Here is a 12,201-nt window from a genome sequence, read left to right as displayed (position 1 = left end):
TGGAATCCACACATGTTATAAATATACAGTCTTATGTTACTATTTTACACTTGCCTTATTAACCTACAATGTCTATAGTTTATTCAGCGCAGATATAAAATCATCTCTAATGGTAAATGGTAACTGAATGAAACCCTTGACAGGAGTACATACCTATTGCTGTTTGTTTACACTAACTAACTTAATGCTAAATTACTGAAGCGACACTTTTTCATTCAACTTAACATTTACACGAAAGTAGCATACTGTCATGTCTCTCGACAGGTGTGTATAAATGTGTGCGCTGCTGGTGTAATTTTGTTTTCGTTTAATGTAAGTTGTACCGAAAATGTCCTCGTTTACACTAAACACTAAATCGGATTTTTTTGTTACTCAAATGACACATATATGATATTTTTTTAACCCGATTTTATTTATGCTCCGAAGTGCTTCACATCTGATCTTTTCAGATTTGGCCCATTTTGTCCTGCAATGTAAACGTAGTCAAACATATCAGCATAACCTTGACATTTTTAGTCGCGGTTAGTAAAACCGGTTAATCGTTGCATCTCTATCCAAGACCCTTGTGCATAAGCAAATCATAGACAAAAACGAAAAGTGCTCCAGTTTTGTAAGATTGACAACACATATATTTTCACCTATTTTCAGAGTGTTGTATGAGTGGAAAGAAAAGCTGAAAGCTGGATGTCACATCGTCCAGACCACACCCTCAGGTCGTCCTGCTAACATCAGCAGCTCATCGTCTCAACGCATTTACATCACCTATCGTCGCGCTCCAAAGAGCCAGCTCCACACCTCACTAGCCGTCACTGATGTCTGTGTCATTGTCCCCGGGAAGGGGGAGACGCCTCCTCACACCTTCTGCAAGGTGGACAAGAACCTCAACAGCAGCATGGTGGGAAAATCATGTTGTTTCATCTTTACGCTCTATATAAAAGTCAAGTTTGCAATTAACTCTTTTGTCCATTTTTTAGTGGGGATCATCTGTCTACTTGTGTTATAAGAAGTCTTTGGCAAAAGCAAACACTATTGCATGCAAAGCAGGTACAGTAAAATGTAGACTGTCATTAAATTTGACCTCCGAGGAACTGCTAGATATAAATGTTAATGTTTGTATTTCTACAGGTTTGATGTGCCGGTACCCCGAAGAGGACCATGAATCTTTCCCTCTGCCTGAGTCGGTGCCTATGTTCTGCCTGCCCATGGGGGCAACAATTGAGTGCTGGCCTGCACACACCAAACATGCCCTTCCGGTTTTTTCCACATTTGTACTGACAGGGGCTTCAGGAGAAAAGGTAACCAAAACCATGATGTGAATCCAACACTGTTATGTCCCTTGTGGATTGTTTTGTTCATCAACAGCAATGTTATTTCTAAGAAAACTACACAGTCCTAAACATTATGTCTCAGCGCTGACTGTAATCCAAATGTTCTAAGGGCTGTGTTTGGAATACTAAAATGTTGTTTTGACTTTGAGAGCATTGCGGCATAAGAGGAAATTTTGCAGCTCATCTTGTGAATAATGGATAGCTCATTGCATCGCCTCAGTGCTCACTCTATCTTGCCTGGTACCACCATTCTGCACGCTGCAGGTCCCTCTGGTGTCTCATGCCTGGAACCCTTTTAATTTATTTGCGAGAAAGAACAAAAGACCAGGCAGTATATCAGCTGTTTAAAAATAGGAGGTTCAGAAATAGAAAGTCGTTTTGAAACACTTGGATTATCCTTGTAAAAATAGTCTCAGTCCGAACATTAATCTTGTAAGGTTGTCATCAGCAGGGCTCAACATATCGATGTGTTTGGTGTGCAGGTGTACGGAGCAGCGATCCAGTTTTATGAGCCTTACTCCGAGGAGAATCTGTCAGAGCATCAGCTGTCACAGCTTGGCCTGCTTAGCTCTGATCTCGGACCTGGCGGGACCAGGAGTGTTTACAGCAACAAGAGCATCTGTCTCCTTTCCCACTGGCCTTTCTTCCAGTCCTTTAGAAGCTTCCTAACTTTTCTCTACCGTTACTCAATATCTGGACCACACGCCCTGCCCATTGAAACGTAAGCCATAATTACACATCTATCTTAAAAGCTGTTGATTTTCCCTTTTTAACAGATTGATTTATGTTTTTTGTTGTAGGCACATCTCCCACTTCATGCATAATGTGCCATTTCCCTCTATTCAGAGGCCACGCATCCTTGTGCAGGTCTGAATTTAATTTTTACGCTAATGAGAACTTGCAATGTGATGACATTCTGGTTTTTTTTTTAAAGCTCTCTCCACATGACAGCCTGATACTGAGCCAACCAGTGTCCTCTCCACTTCCACTCAGGTACACCAATGATCACATCACAATCCAGGAGACAGTATACACTCACTTTCCTGATCTGATTCTGTGTTTTTGTCCTCTAAGTGGTGGGAGCCTCTCTACATTACTATTAAATCTAGGCCCGAAAAATGCAGCCACTCTGCTGGTGTTGGCCGTCACTGAGCACAAGATCTTGGTTCACTCCCTGCGCCCTGCAGTACTCACCAGTGTTACAGAAGCGCTTGTGTCTGTAAGTCTGTTTTGTCTTTTGGCCTCACTGCTACCATGGCTGCACCTGGCTCTCCAAGTAGGGACACAATGTTGACATAAATGACCGATGAACATTTTTCCTCCTTTCAGATGATTTTCCCCTTCCACTGGCCATGCCCATACATCCCTCTGTGCCCCCTTGCCCTGGCGGGTGTACTCAGTGCACCATGTCCTTTCATTGTGGGGGTAGATTCTCGGTATTTTGATCTGTACGTGCCCCCAGCTGATATCAGCTGCGTGGATCTGGACACCAACACAATTTCCCAGTGAGTGACTGCAAGCTTTCCCAACATAACTTGTAAAACAGACACACACACAGTGTCTATTTTTATTTTCTTTTTTATAAAGAAAGTTCCCCTCCAAGGTTATCAATAAGGTCCTTCCTTATGTAATGCTAAAAGCTGGAATGTAAAAAATGTTTCCACTAAATCAACTCTATGTACCAATGATCTTCAAAGGTTGTCTCATTGAGCGATTAAATTGTCAGTCCTGATATGAGCATCTTCCTCCCTCTTTAGTACTATTTCACAACCCAGTCCTCCCATGTAATAAAAACCATGTGGTGTGCTTGCAGGAAAGACGACAAGAAGGCCTTGACGTGGAAAATATTGCCCGGAAGAGCCTGCAAACATCTTTTAAATTCCCTAAATAAACTCCATCAGCAGCTCACAGAGGGTGAGTCCAGGCCAATATCGGTTTTCATTAATAATTTAGTTGCTGAGTCAGCTTATACAGTGAGTTTTACAGGAAGTCTTCGAAAACTTTTTATATTGTAATACAAACAATGGCTAATCGTAGTGCCTCCCTTGTGGATACTTTACCCTTTAAGGTGCCTTCTCTTGATCCACCTGCTTAATTAGTGACACACAATAGTACCCTGAAGTACTTGTGTGTCTTACTTAAATTTCACAACATCACATGGCTATTTTGTAATGCTCATTGCGATCTTCATATGAAATATAGAGAAATACTTCCTACCATCACTTCCTTAATTGCGTGGCTTACTCTAGCTAAACTGAAATTAGAATGACACAGATTGATAATTGTATTCATTTTTGCACACTCATACTGATCTTGTGAGGCGTACAGGAAAATCAGCCAACACTTTTGGGCCAGTCAGGATCTTTTGGAGAGATAAAGGAGCATCTTAGATGTGATGAAAGGGAAACTGCAGTTTTATCCGAACTGGAAAATAATGGTTTGCTTGTCCAACTATTACAATTTATTTAGATCACAGGATTATACCAATTCTTGCCTTTTTTAACATGTGTGAAGTTGCCTCCCTTACAATTGCAAATATTAAATTAACACTGCCATTCTTTTGTGCTACATTTGTGCTGGTGTCTGCCATAAAACATTTAGTTTGTGCCGTTACGGTTTTTAATTTATTCTGAAATACATTTTCTGACTAGTGACGTCATCCAGCCGTGCCCCTTTACCCAAATCTTTTCAAACTTGTTCGTTTGTGCTACATTTGTGCATGGGGTGTCTGGCCACGGTGTCAAGAGTAGGTCTGGTTGACGCAGATGTTGATACTAACGTAACAGAGTATTGTATAAGTATATACACTATACCAAAATAATTACATCAATATATATATTTTTTTATTGTTCTTATCATGACAAAATTATTTTATGATCATTTTTGTTATTCTTTACAAACTGGGAGTAAGTTTCCGGATATAGAAAGACTTTGAGGGCAAAACTGAAATTTTTTAGATGGGAGCCAATAGTAGTTTTCACTTTTGTTTAGTTATTTTGTTAAAAAAAACAACAATTTATGTATCAGTCAATACCAGATACATTTAATACATCATCTGATTTACAACAACACTAACACATTCTAAATTTGTGTTAACATGTGGTGTGTTTATTTTAGTTACTTGCTATAAAACATTTTCAGTTCTATTATCGTTTGTCAAGGTATTAAATCAGGACGCAAAATCAGATCGGATCTGAGACCAAAAAATCAGAGTCAGATCAGAGGCCAAAAATGATGATCGGGACAACCCAAGTTCAACGTTTTACCTTTTCCCTCTTGACCTAATTGGCCCCTATTTTTTTTTCTAGAAAGACTTGTACCTGGAGATAGTCTGATTGGTAACACCAAATTAGCCCGAGTGTGTGAATGCTTGCCTGTCTCTGTGTTGGCCCTGCGATGAGGTAGCAAATTGTCAAGTCCAGAGTATACCCCGCATTCCGCCCGAGTGCAGCTGGGATAGGCCCCAGCTCCCCCCGTGAACCTGAGAGGAACAAGTGATAGAAAATGGATGGATGGATGGATTTGTACAACAAAACATCTGGCATGTCAGATTACACAACATTTTCTTCAAAACCCTAATCCTAAATCAAGTGCACCAGTAAAAATATCAGATTAGTAATGTGTCTTTAAAGAGATGATTGTAGTTTTCTTAAGCATTGTTTCCCCCAGATCGCCAACAAAACTGTGGCGAAGGGGTCGAGGGGAGGCATGGTCAATATGACATCATCATATATCTGCATAATTGGCGTTGATACATATAGTTTTTTAAAAAAGTTTTAAAAATATTATACATACATTAAAAATCTAACCCGTGCTATTATTAACTAACATATTTCTTCTTATATTGTATAATTTTGCTCTTCTTTTCAATTGTTGCTACTTATTGTCCTACTTACTTTGTTGAATGTTTTTCAAGTTTCTAGAGACTTTTCCAATTCGCTTAGTGACTTTTTATGTATTTAAAACAACTTTTCTGGTGCTTTTAGAGACATCACACGTGTTTGGAGACTCTTTACTTTTGTTGCTCAACAGCGAAAGCTGCAACAAGCCTGATGTCACACTTGCTTGGTGCTGCGCATCTTACTTCGCTTTCTGCGAGGGTAGCTTGGATATATTAAAGTACAGCTACACCCAAGATACGCTGCCTCCGCTTCAGACAATTACGCGCGTCTTGCCTTAAGTCATCACAACATCCTGTTTCTGTGATCAAAGTCTTTTTTCATAGCCAAATTTTTGGTGCAATACTAGTCAATCGTGCGTGTATATCTATTCATACAATAAATTGCTACTAAATGGAAAAAAAATAGTTACACAGAAAATTTTTGGGAGAACAGAAAAACATTTGTGGCAATATAATATGTCTTAATTATCACAATTTAATTATTGACACCTAAAAAACAGACACAATTAACATCTTAAGGCCTCCAGTAACGCTCAATTAAACACAGAACATCCCTTAAGTGTGCCAGCATTGTCGGTAACACGAGTTTAGGACTGGGTGATATGGACCAAAACTCATATCAATATAGTTAGGCCCCTAAACTAACCCAAAAATAGAAATGTCCATTGATGTCCAAATATCTCATCCATGCCTTGATTTAAAATTTTCGGGCCTCATGGGTATCCCAAATGCAAAAATGCAGGTACCAACAAGTTACAAAAGAGGGTTTTGCATAATAGGATCCCAATTTAAGACGAATTTTGAGAAGAGAAAATAGAAAAAGCCTTGAAAATAATATAAGAAAAGTCAAATATGATCTCAATCTTCTTCTAAAAAACATTTAGTTGTGCTCAATTATTCATCTAATTCCTTTTATTCCTTCTGGTTTAAGAGGACATGTTTAAACGTCAGTAGCAACATGAAAATAAATTACCTTTACCAATTGTGTTTTTATAGGTTAACATTATTATAGAACATACATGCAAATATGTCAGCCAGAAACACCAACCTGCCAACTGCTTCATGATACTGTTTGACAAGCTGGGTTTTGAAGATTACTTTTAAAAAGTAATGCATTATATTTACAGGGCTTCACGGTGGAAGAGGGGTTAGTGCGTCTGCCTCACAATACGAAGGTCCTGCAGTCCTGGGTTCAAATCCAGGCTCTGGATCTTTATGTGTGGAGTTTGCATGTTCTCCCCGTGAATGCGTGGGTTCCCTCCGGGTACTCCGGCTTCCTCCCACCACCAAAGACATGCACCTGGGGATAGGTTGATTGGCAACACTAAATTGGCTCTAGTGTGTGAATGTGAGTGTGAATGTTGTCTGTCTATCTGTGTTGGCCCTGCGATGAGGTGGCGACTTGTCCAGGGTGTACCCTGCCTTCCGCCCGATTGTAGCTGAGATAGGCGCCAGCGCCCCCCGCAACCTCGAAAGGGAATAAGCGGTAGAAAATGAAGAAGTAATTTAATTACTAATGCAATTACTATTTAATACATGTAATTAATTTACTTGGTAAAGTAAGTAATGCATTACTTAAAAAAAAAAAATCAAATATCTGGCATAATGAAGTTGAGGTAAGTTTCATATAAAGTGAGTCTCACAGGCATTTTAGCTTGAGCTGTTTTTATTAGCATAGCAGGCTAGCAGCGGCAGTTTGTCAGCTCTGACGGCAGCTATTTTAACTCTTTCAGTGGTTTGTGTAACCTCTGCTTAATAAATAGATTGAATCTGCTTCCATGGCTATACGTTGTCAACAAACGGGGTACTGTTTGGATGGCAAGTTTGTCACTTCAGTCATTGATTTGTTCAATATTCCATCTGACCCTCGTAATTACTAGCGTGCAGTGCAGTTTGTGTCAAGTTTTCAGGTAATGAAAAAAACTTTTTTTTTTACTTACTAGTTCCTTTTTAACTAAGCCCTTGTTTCTTCCATGTTGAAAGATTGAGTGTCTGTGTATGGCGCAGTAGGGAGGGACGCACACAGAGTGAACAGTGACATTCCTGCGTCAATTGATTGTCCATTTGGTTATGGTTATGGTTTAGGTTTATTTCAAACATGCTTTACAGATTGGTGAAAATTTTACTCTAGAATGATCAAATTTGGATGGATTTATTTTAGGAGCACATGTGCGACATCTTTTTAAGTCGCAAGGTCTATTTTTAGGCGTAATTGCGAGTAAATTTGTCGCTCCATACAGCCCTGTACATTTGTTTCCACATTAAAAGAAAATAGTTTTTAAGGTGTGGCGGCTTTTTAATTTTGCTGTGGCGGGCCACTCAATCAATTACATGTGAGAGAAACCCTGTTAAGAGCAAAATACATAAGCAAATGTATTGCTACCTGTGCTCAGGTGGTCATTTTAGCCATGAAGATGTCCAGATGGAGCATGCAGTGGCTGACAGAGAGCTCAACGGTGGGAAGAGTCTTCAAACTTTGGAGCTGGAGATCCAGGAGGCCTTCCTGCGCTTTATGGCGGCCATCCTCCGAGGTTACCGCTCCTACCTGCAACCCATCACCCAGGCCCCCTCTGAGAAAACCACTGATGTCAGCTCCCTTTTTGACATACAAGGTACACTCATAATGTACAGTACATTTTATAGAAGCTATTTGTCTTTTGTTTCAGGTGAGTGCAGGAGAGTCTAGATAATTCTAAAGACAAATTGCTCCTTGTCCTCTCATGTCTTGATCTCCCTTATGTAAGCAGAGCAGAGAACTTGTTTCAACACCAGTTCTGAAACATGTCCCATCTTATCAAAACTGTGGCTTGATGAATGAGGGTTCAGTTGATTAAACCCCATCATGTCATGTGTGGCCTGATATAATATCTTAGTGGTATTTTTTTCAGGCTTCTTGAAAAGCAGAGACCGCTCTCATCAGAGGTTCTACTCCCTCATGACCAAGACTCAAATGTTCAGCCGTTTCATAGAGGAATGCTCCTTTGTCAGTGACAAAGATGCAAGTCTGGCTTTCTTTGACGAGTGTGCTGATAAGGTGAGGGCTGCATATCTTTCTTATGGAGTTTATATCTTAAGAAAAATGTATCATTTTTTCAGTGAAGAAAATGTCTGCTATTATTAATAGTACGTCTAACTACACCCAATTTCTGATTGCTTAAGATTCTCTCTCTCCTATCTATGCTAGAAACTCAGTTATGTAATGCAATTTTTTGCATTTTGCCTTTTCTTACTGCTGCTCTGTTGCTGCGGTCACTGGCTGGTAGCTCTCCACGGGAGCAAAGGTAAACAACACCACAATTTATGTGGCTATTGTCCAAACACATTAGTGTTTTTGACAGTTAAAGCTTTTCCACACTAAAAGCATCTTGTGTGGTTTCAACCGTAATGTTGACCTTAATGCATGAATGTTTGGTTTGTTTGTGCGTGTTGCGAGGTCGGCATATGTGTGTGCATTAGCTGCTAAATTGTGTCAGCCTTCTGCATTATTGTACAATGTTTCTGTTTTGCAGACTCTTTAAAGCTGATGCTGTGACAATGAGATTAATAATTGCCACTAAAGTCAATCAACAGCAGTCTTTTTGTCTTTTCTGACTTACAAATATTGTTATAATGTTGGATACTTGTGTTAAAAAAAAAAAGCCAAACCTTCAAATCATAGGTTTCATGAATTTTGACTGATGCCTGTGTTCGTAGGGTTTTGCAGTCTGGTGTCACAGCAAGGTGGACATATTCGGACATTAGTGTTACACTCAATTCGAATACCCCTCCTCCACCCTTTGTTTTTCCTGGGTTTTGCGCGTTCAAGTCAATCAAGAGACGTTCAAATTATCCGTCAAGTGGGGGAAAAGGGCGAAGTACCTCCCTTGAACCAAAGTGAGCTCTCAGACCTCCGGACACTATCAAGTGTGAAGAGAAAGTTAGCAGACCAAAAACCCAGAGAAGCGTACAAATGTAACTAATAAGCATAATTAATGATTTACATTTAGTCAAACTTCAAACCTTTGCTAATGCACGTAAATATTAGCTTCAAAGACAAATACACAATGAAACACATTTTACATACCACAAGCTAATACACCAGCATTTCATACTTGCCAACCTTGAGACCTCCGAATTTGGGAAATGGGGGGGGGGTTGTAGCGAGGGGGTGTATATTATAGCGTCCTGTGAATTGATTAACGTGGACACCGACTTAAACAAGTTGAAAAACTTATCCGGGTGTTACCATTTAGTGGTCAATTGTACGGAATATGTACTGAACTTAGCAATCTACTATTAAAAGTATCAATCAATCAAAAAATAAACGGAAGAGTCAGTGCTGCAAGGGGTTCTGGGTATTTGTTCTGTTGTGTTTATGTTGTGTTACGGTGCGGATGTTCTCCGAAAATGTGTTTGTCATTCTTATTTGGTGTGGGTTCACAGTGTGGCACAACAGTGTTAAAGTTGTTTATACGGCCACCCTCAGTGTCACCTGTATGGCTGTTGATCAAGTATGCATGCATTTACTCATGTGTGTGTAAAAGCCGCATATATTATGTGACTAGGCCGGCACGCTGTTTGTATGGAGGAAAAGCGGACGTGAGGACAGGCTCTAGAGGATGCTAAAGGCAGTGCCAATAAGGCACGCCCCCAATATTGTTGTCCGGGTGGAAACCGGGAGAAATACGGGAGAATGGTTGCCCCTGGCAGATTTTCGGGAGGGGCACTGAAATTCGGGGGAGTCTCCCGGGAAAATCGGGAGGGTTGGAAAGTATGCAGCATTTGCATATTTCGCAAAAAACTTTGTTTTCTAAACACTCTTCCTCTTAATAAAGACAGTCGAAAGAAAATAAAAAGAGCACAAGCAAAGCCAACCATTGCGTGCTAGAGCCTCTTGAAAGTAAACAAACATTTGTCACATCTGCCTTACGTCACTGCTGGCAAACGGCAATGGTTGATGAAGTAGCAATACTTGAACGATGTCTGTATACATAGATGCGTATTTGCAATACTTCGACATCTCACTAGATGCCAGAGCTATAAGGGGGAGGGGAGCTCTTCCCCATCTAATTCAGTCTACAAGGAAACCAAAAAAAAATGGAATAAAGTAAAATTGTTTTAATCTAATGGTTGCATGCTCCTTATAACAGCGACGTGTGACATGCAGCAACATTAATGCCGCTAAAAGCAGCTGTTTTTTATGCAGGTCTGAATAGATGTTAATTTAATGTTGTGACCGGGTGTATCTATATATGTTTATGCAGTGTATTTGAGACCATGTATGGAAAAAAATTGCGACGGCGACTTTGAGGTACATATAGAAACAGTGTACATTTTCAAAAAATATATTATGATACTTGGGCATGGATTCATTTGCAGACAGATTCAAAAAAAGATGTTGCAAATGTGACTGCGGATCAAAATGTATGGCCAATTCACACCAAACTATACACATTCTGGACCACAAGGAAGTGTTTAAAACGTAGAATAAAAATAATCTTAGGTCCATTTTAAGGTTTCTAAGCAGCATCTGAAAAGGGATTTTTTTTTTAAAGTTTATATTATAAGATGCCACTAGATAGATAGGTATACTATTTGTGAGAAAGAGCAGTATTTTTAATTCTTATAATACATTTTCCATTTGGTTCATAGTTCACAGTTTTGAAAACATGTTGTAAGTACTAAAAGAGAAAACATCCTGCTTTCTGAGAAAAAAAAGTATATGCGATTGCAAAATTTTGCAATCAGGAAGTTACATTTGTGTCCTGTGTGAGACACTGAATGGTCACTGCGGTTAGTATCGGGAAGAAGAAGCATTGATTCATTCATTGTCAAACTCCCTCCTGCTGAGTTTGAAGACGCATCTAGGGTTGCGAAAGACCTCTCGGGTGTAAGAGGAAGGCCAACGAGCGGAAGAAACAAAAGAGCAGAATCGAAACAAGTCCAGATTGATCAAAGAGAGTCGCCACTCTAAATCATCCACTTGACCGAGTGGAAAAAGCCTTTAAATCAGTACCACCCAGGGGCAGCTGAATAGCTGCCATAATATTCACGTTTTGGTAAAGCTCAAGTTGGAGATGAACTCCTAAGCCACTCATATACACCAAGTGACTGCCTTTTGTCAACAATCACTCATCATTTTTGGTGTCCTGATGTCATCCCAATACACAAAGGAGCTAGTTAAATAACAAGTGTTCAAACTTCCATCATCTGATCTTGAGTCCCTGTATCACCTGCAGTGAAAGTATTTACTGCGATTCACTCTTTCCACATTTTGTTATGTTACTACGTTATTCCAAAATAAACTAAATGAATTTATTCCTCAAAATTCTACAGACAAGACCCCATAAAACTAGCATATTTATAAAAAAAAAATAAAATCACATGTACCCAAGTATTCCTTCTTTTGCTCATTACTTTGTTGATGCACCTTTGGCAACAACTAAGTCTTTTTGAATACGATGTCACTATCTTAGCACACCTATCTTTGGGCATTTTTGCCCATTCCTCTTTGCAGTACCTTTCAAGCTCCATCTGGTTGGATGGAAAGTGTTAGTTTTCTTCTTGGATGTCTCTGTATATTGCCGCATTCATCTTTCTCTCTAGCCTGACTAATCTCACAGTTCCTGCTTGGTTTGCTGATGAGCATGGGCCTGGTTTTCTCCAAACATGAGGCCGCAAAGAGTTCAATATTTGTCTCATCAGACCAGCGAATTTGGTTTTCTCAAATTGTGAGAGTCTTTTGGGCATTTGGCTTACTTTTTTACTCAGAAATTGCTTCTGTCTGGCCACCGTTACTGCTCACTGCTCCCGCCACCTCCTAGGGGGTGGAACAAGGGAATGGGTCAAATGCAGAGGTTATTTTCACCACACTAAGTTTGTGTGTGACTGTCAGGGGTACTTTAACTTAACAATTAAGTAATTAAGTATTTTTGAATACGATGCCACAAGCTTAGCACACCTATCTTTGGGCATTTTTGCCCATTCCTCTTT

At 39.7% G+C, this 12,201-nt stretch overlaps 1 protein-coding gene across 3 annotated transcripts in view; it reads left to right on the top strand.

Moving 5' to 3' along the window:
- Positions 1-12,201, top strand: part of dennd4a (DENN/MADD domain containing 4A) — a 68,724-nt gene that overhangs the window by 28,696 nt on the left and 27,827 nt on the right. For 2 of the 3 annotated variants that reach the window (XM_061917123.1, XM_061917124.1), the window contains exons 3-14: positions 649-895; positions 975-1,044; positions 1,126-1,295; positions 1,811-2,049; positions 2,129-2,195; positions 2,263-2,321; positions 2,403-2,547; positions 2,658-2,833; positions 3,142-3,242; positions 7,623-7,841; positions 8,118-8,263; positions 8,493-8,510. In XM_061917123.1, the coding sequence (XP_061773107.1) occupies positions 649-895; positions 975-1,044; positions 1,126-1,295; positions 1,811-2,049; positions 2,129-2,195; positions 2,263-2,321; positions 2,403-2,547; positions 2,658-2,833; positions 3,142-3,242; positions 7,623-7,841; positions 8,118-8,263; positions 8,493-8,510 (1,657 nt within the window). The remainder of the gene's footprint in view (positions 1-648; positions 896-974; positions 1,045-1,125; positions 1,296-1,810; positions 2,050-2,128; positions 2,196-2,262; positions 2,322-2,402; positions 2,548-2,657; positions 2,834-3,141; positions 3,243-7,622; positions 7,842-8,117; positions 8,264-8,492; positions 8,511-12,201) is intronic. The other variant, XM_061917125.1, reaches the window with a different exon arrangement.

The sequence above is a fragment of the Nerophis ophidion genome, linkage group LG12, assembly GCF_033978795.1.
Source record: "Nerophis ophidion isolate RoL-2023_Sa linkage group LG12, RoL_Noph_v1.0, whole genome shotgun sequence".
NCBI classification, from domain to species: Eukaryota; Metazoa; Chordata; class Actinopteri; order Syngnathiformes; family Syngnathidae; genus Nerophis; species Nerophis ophidion.
Note: the sequence above shows the minus strand (reverse complement) of the source record. Positions and strands in the feature narration are given on the sequence as shown.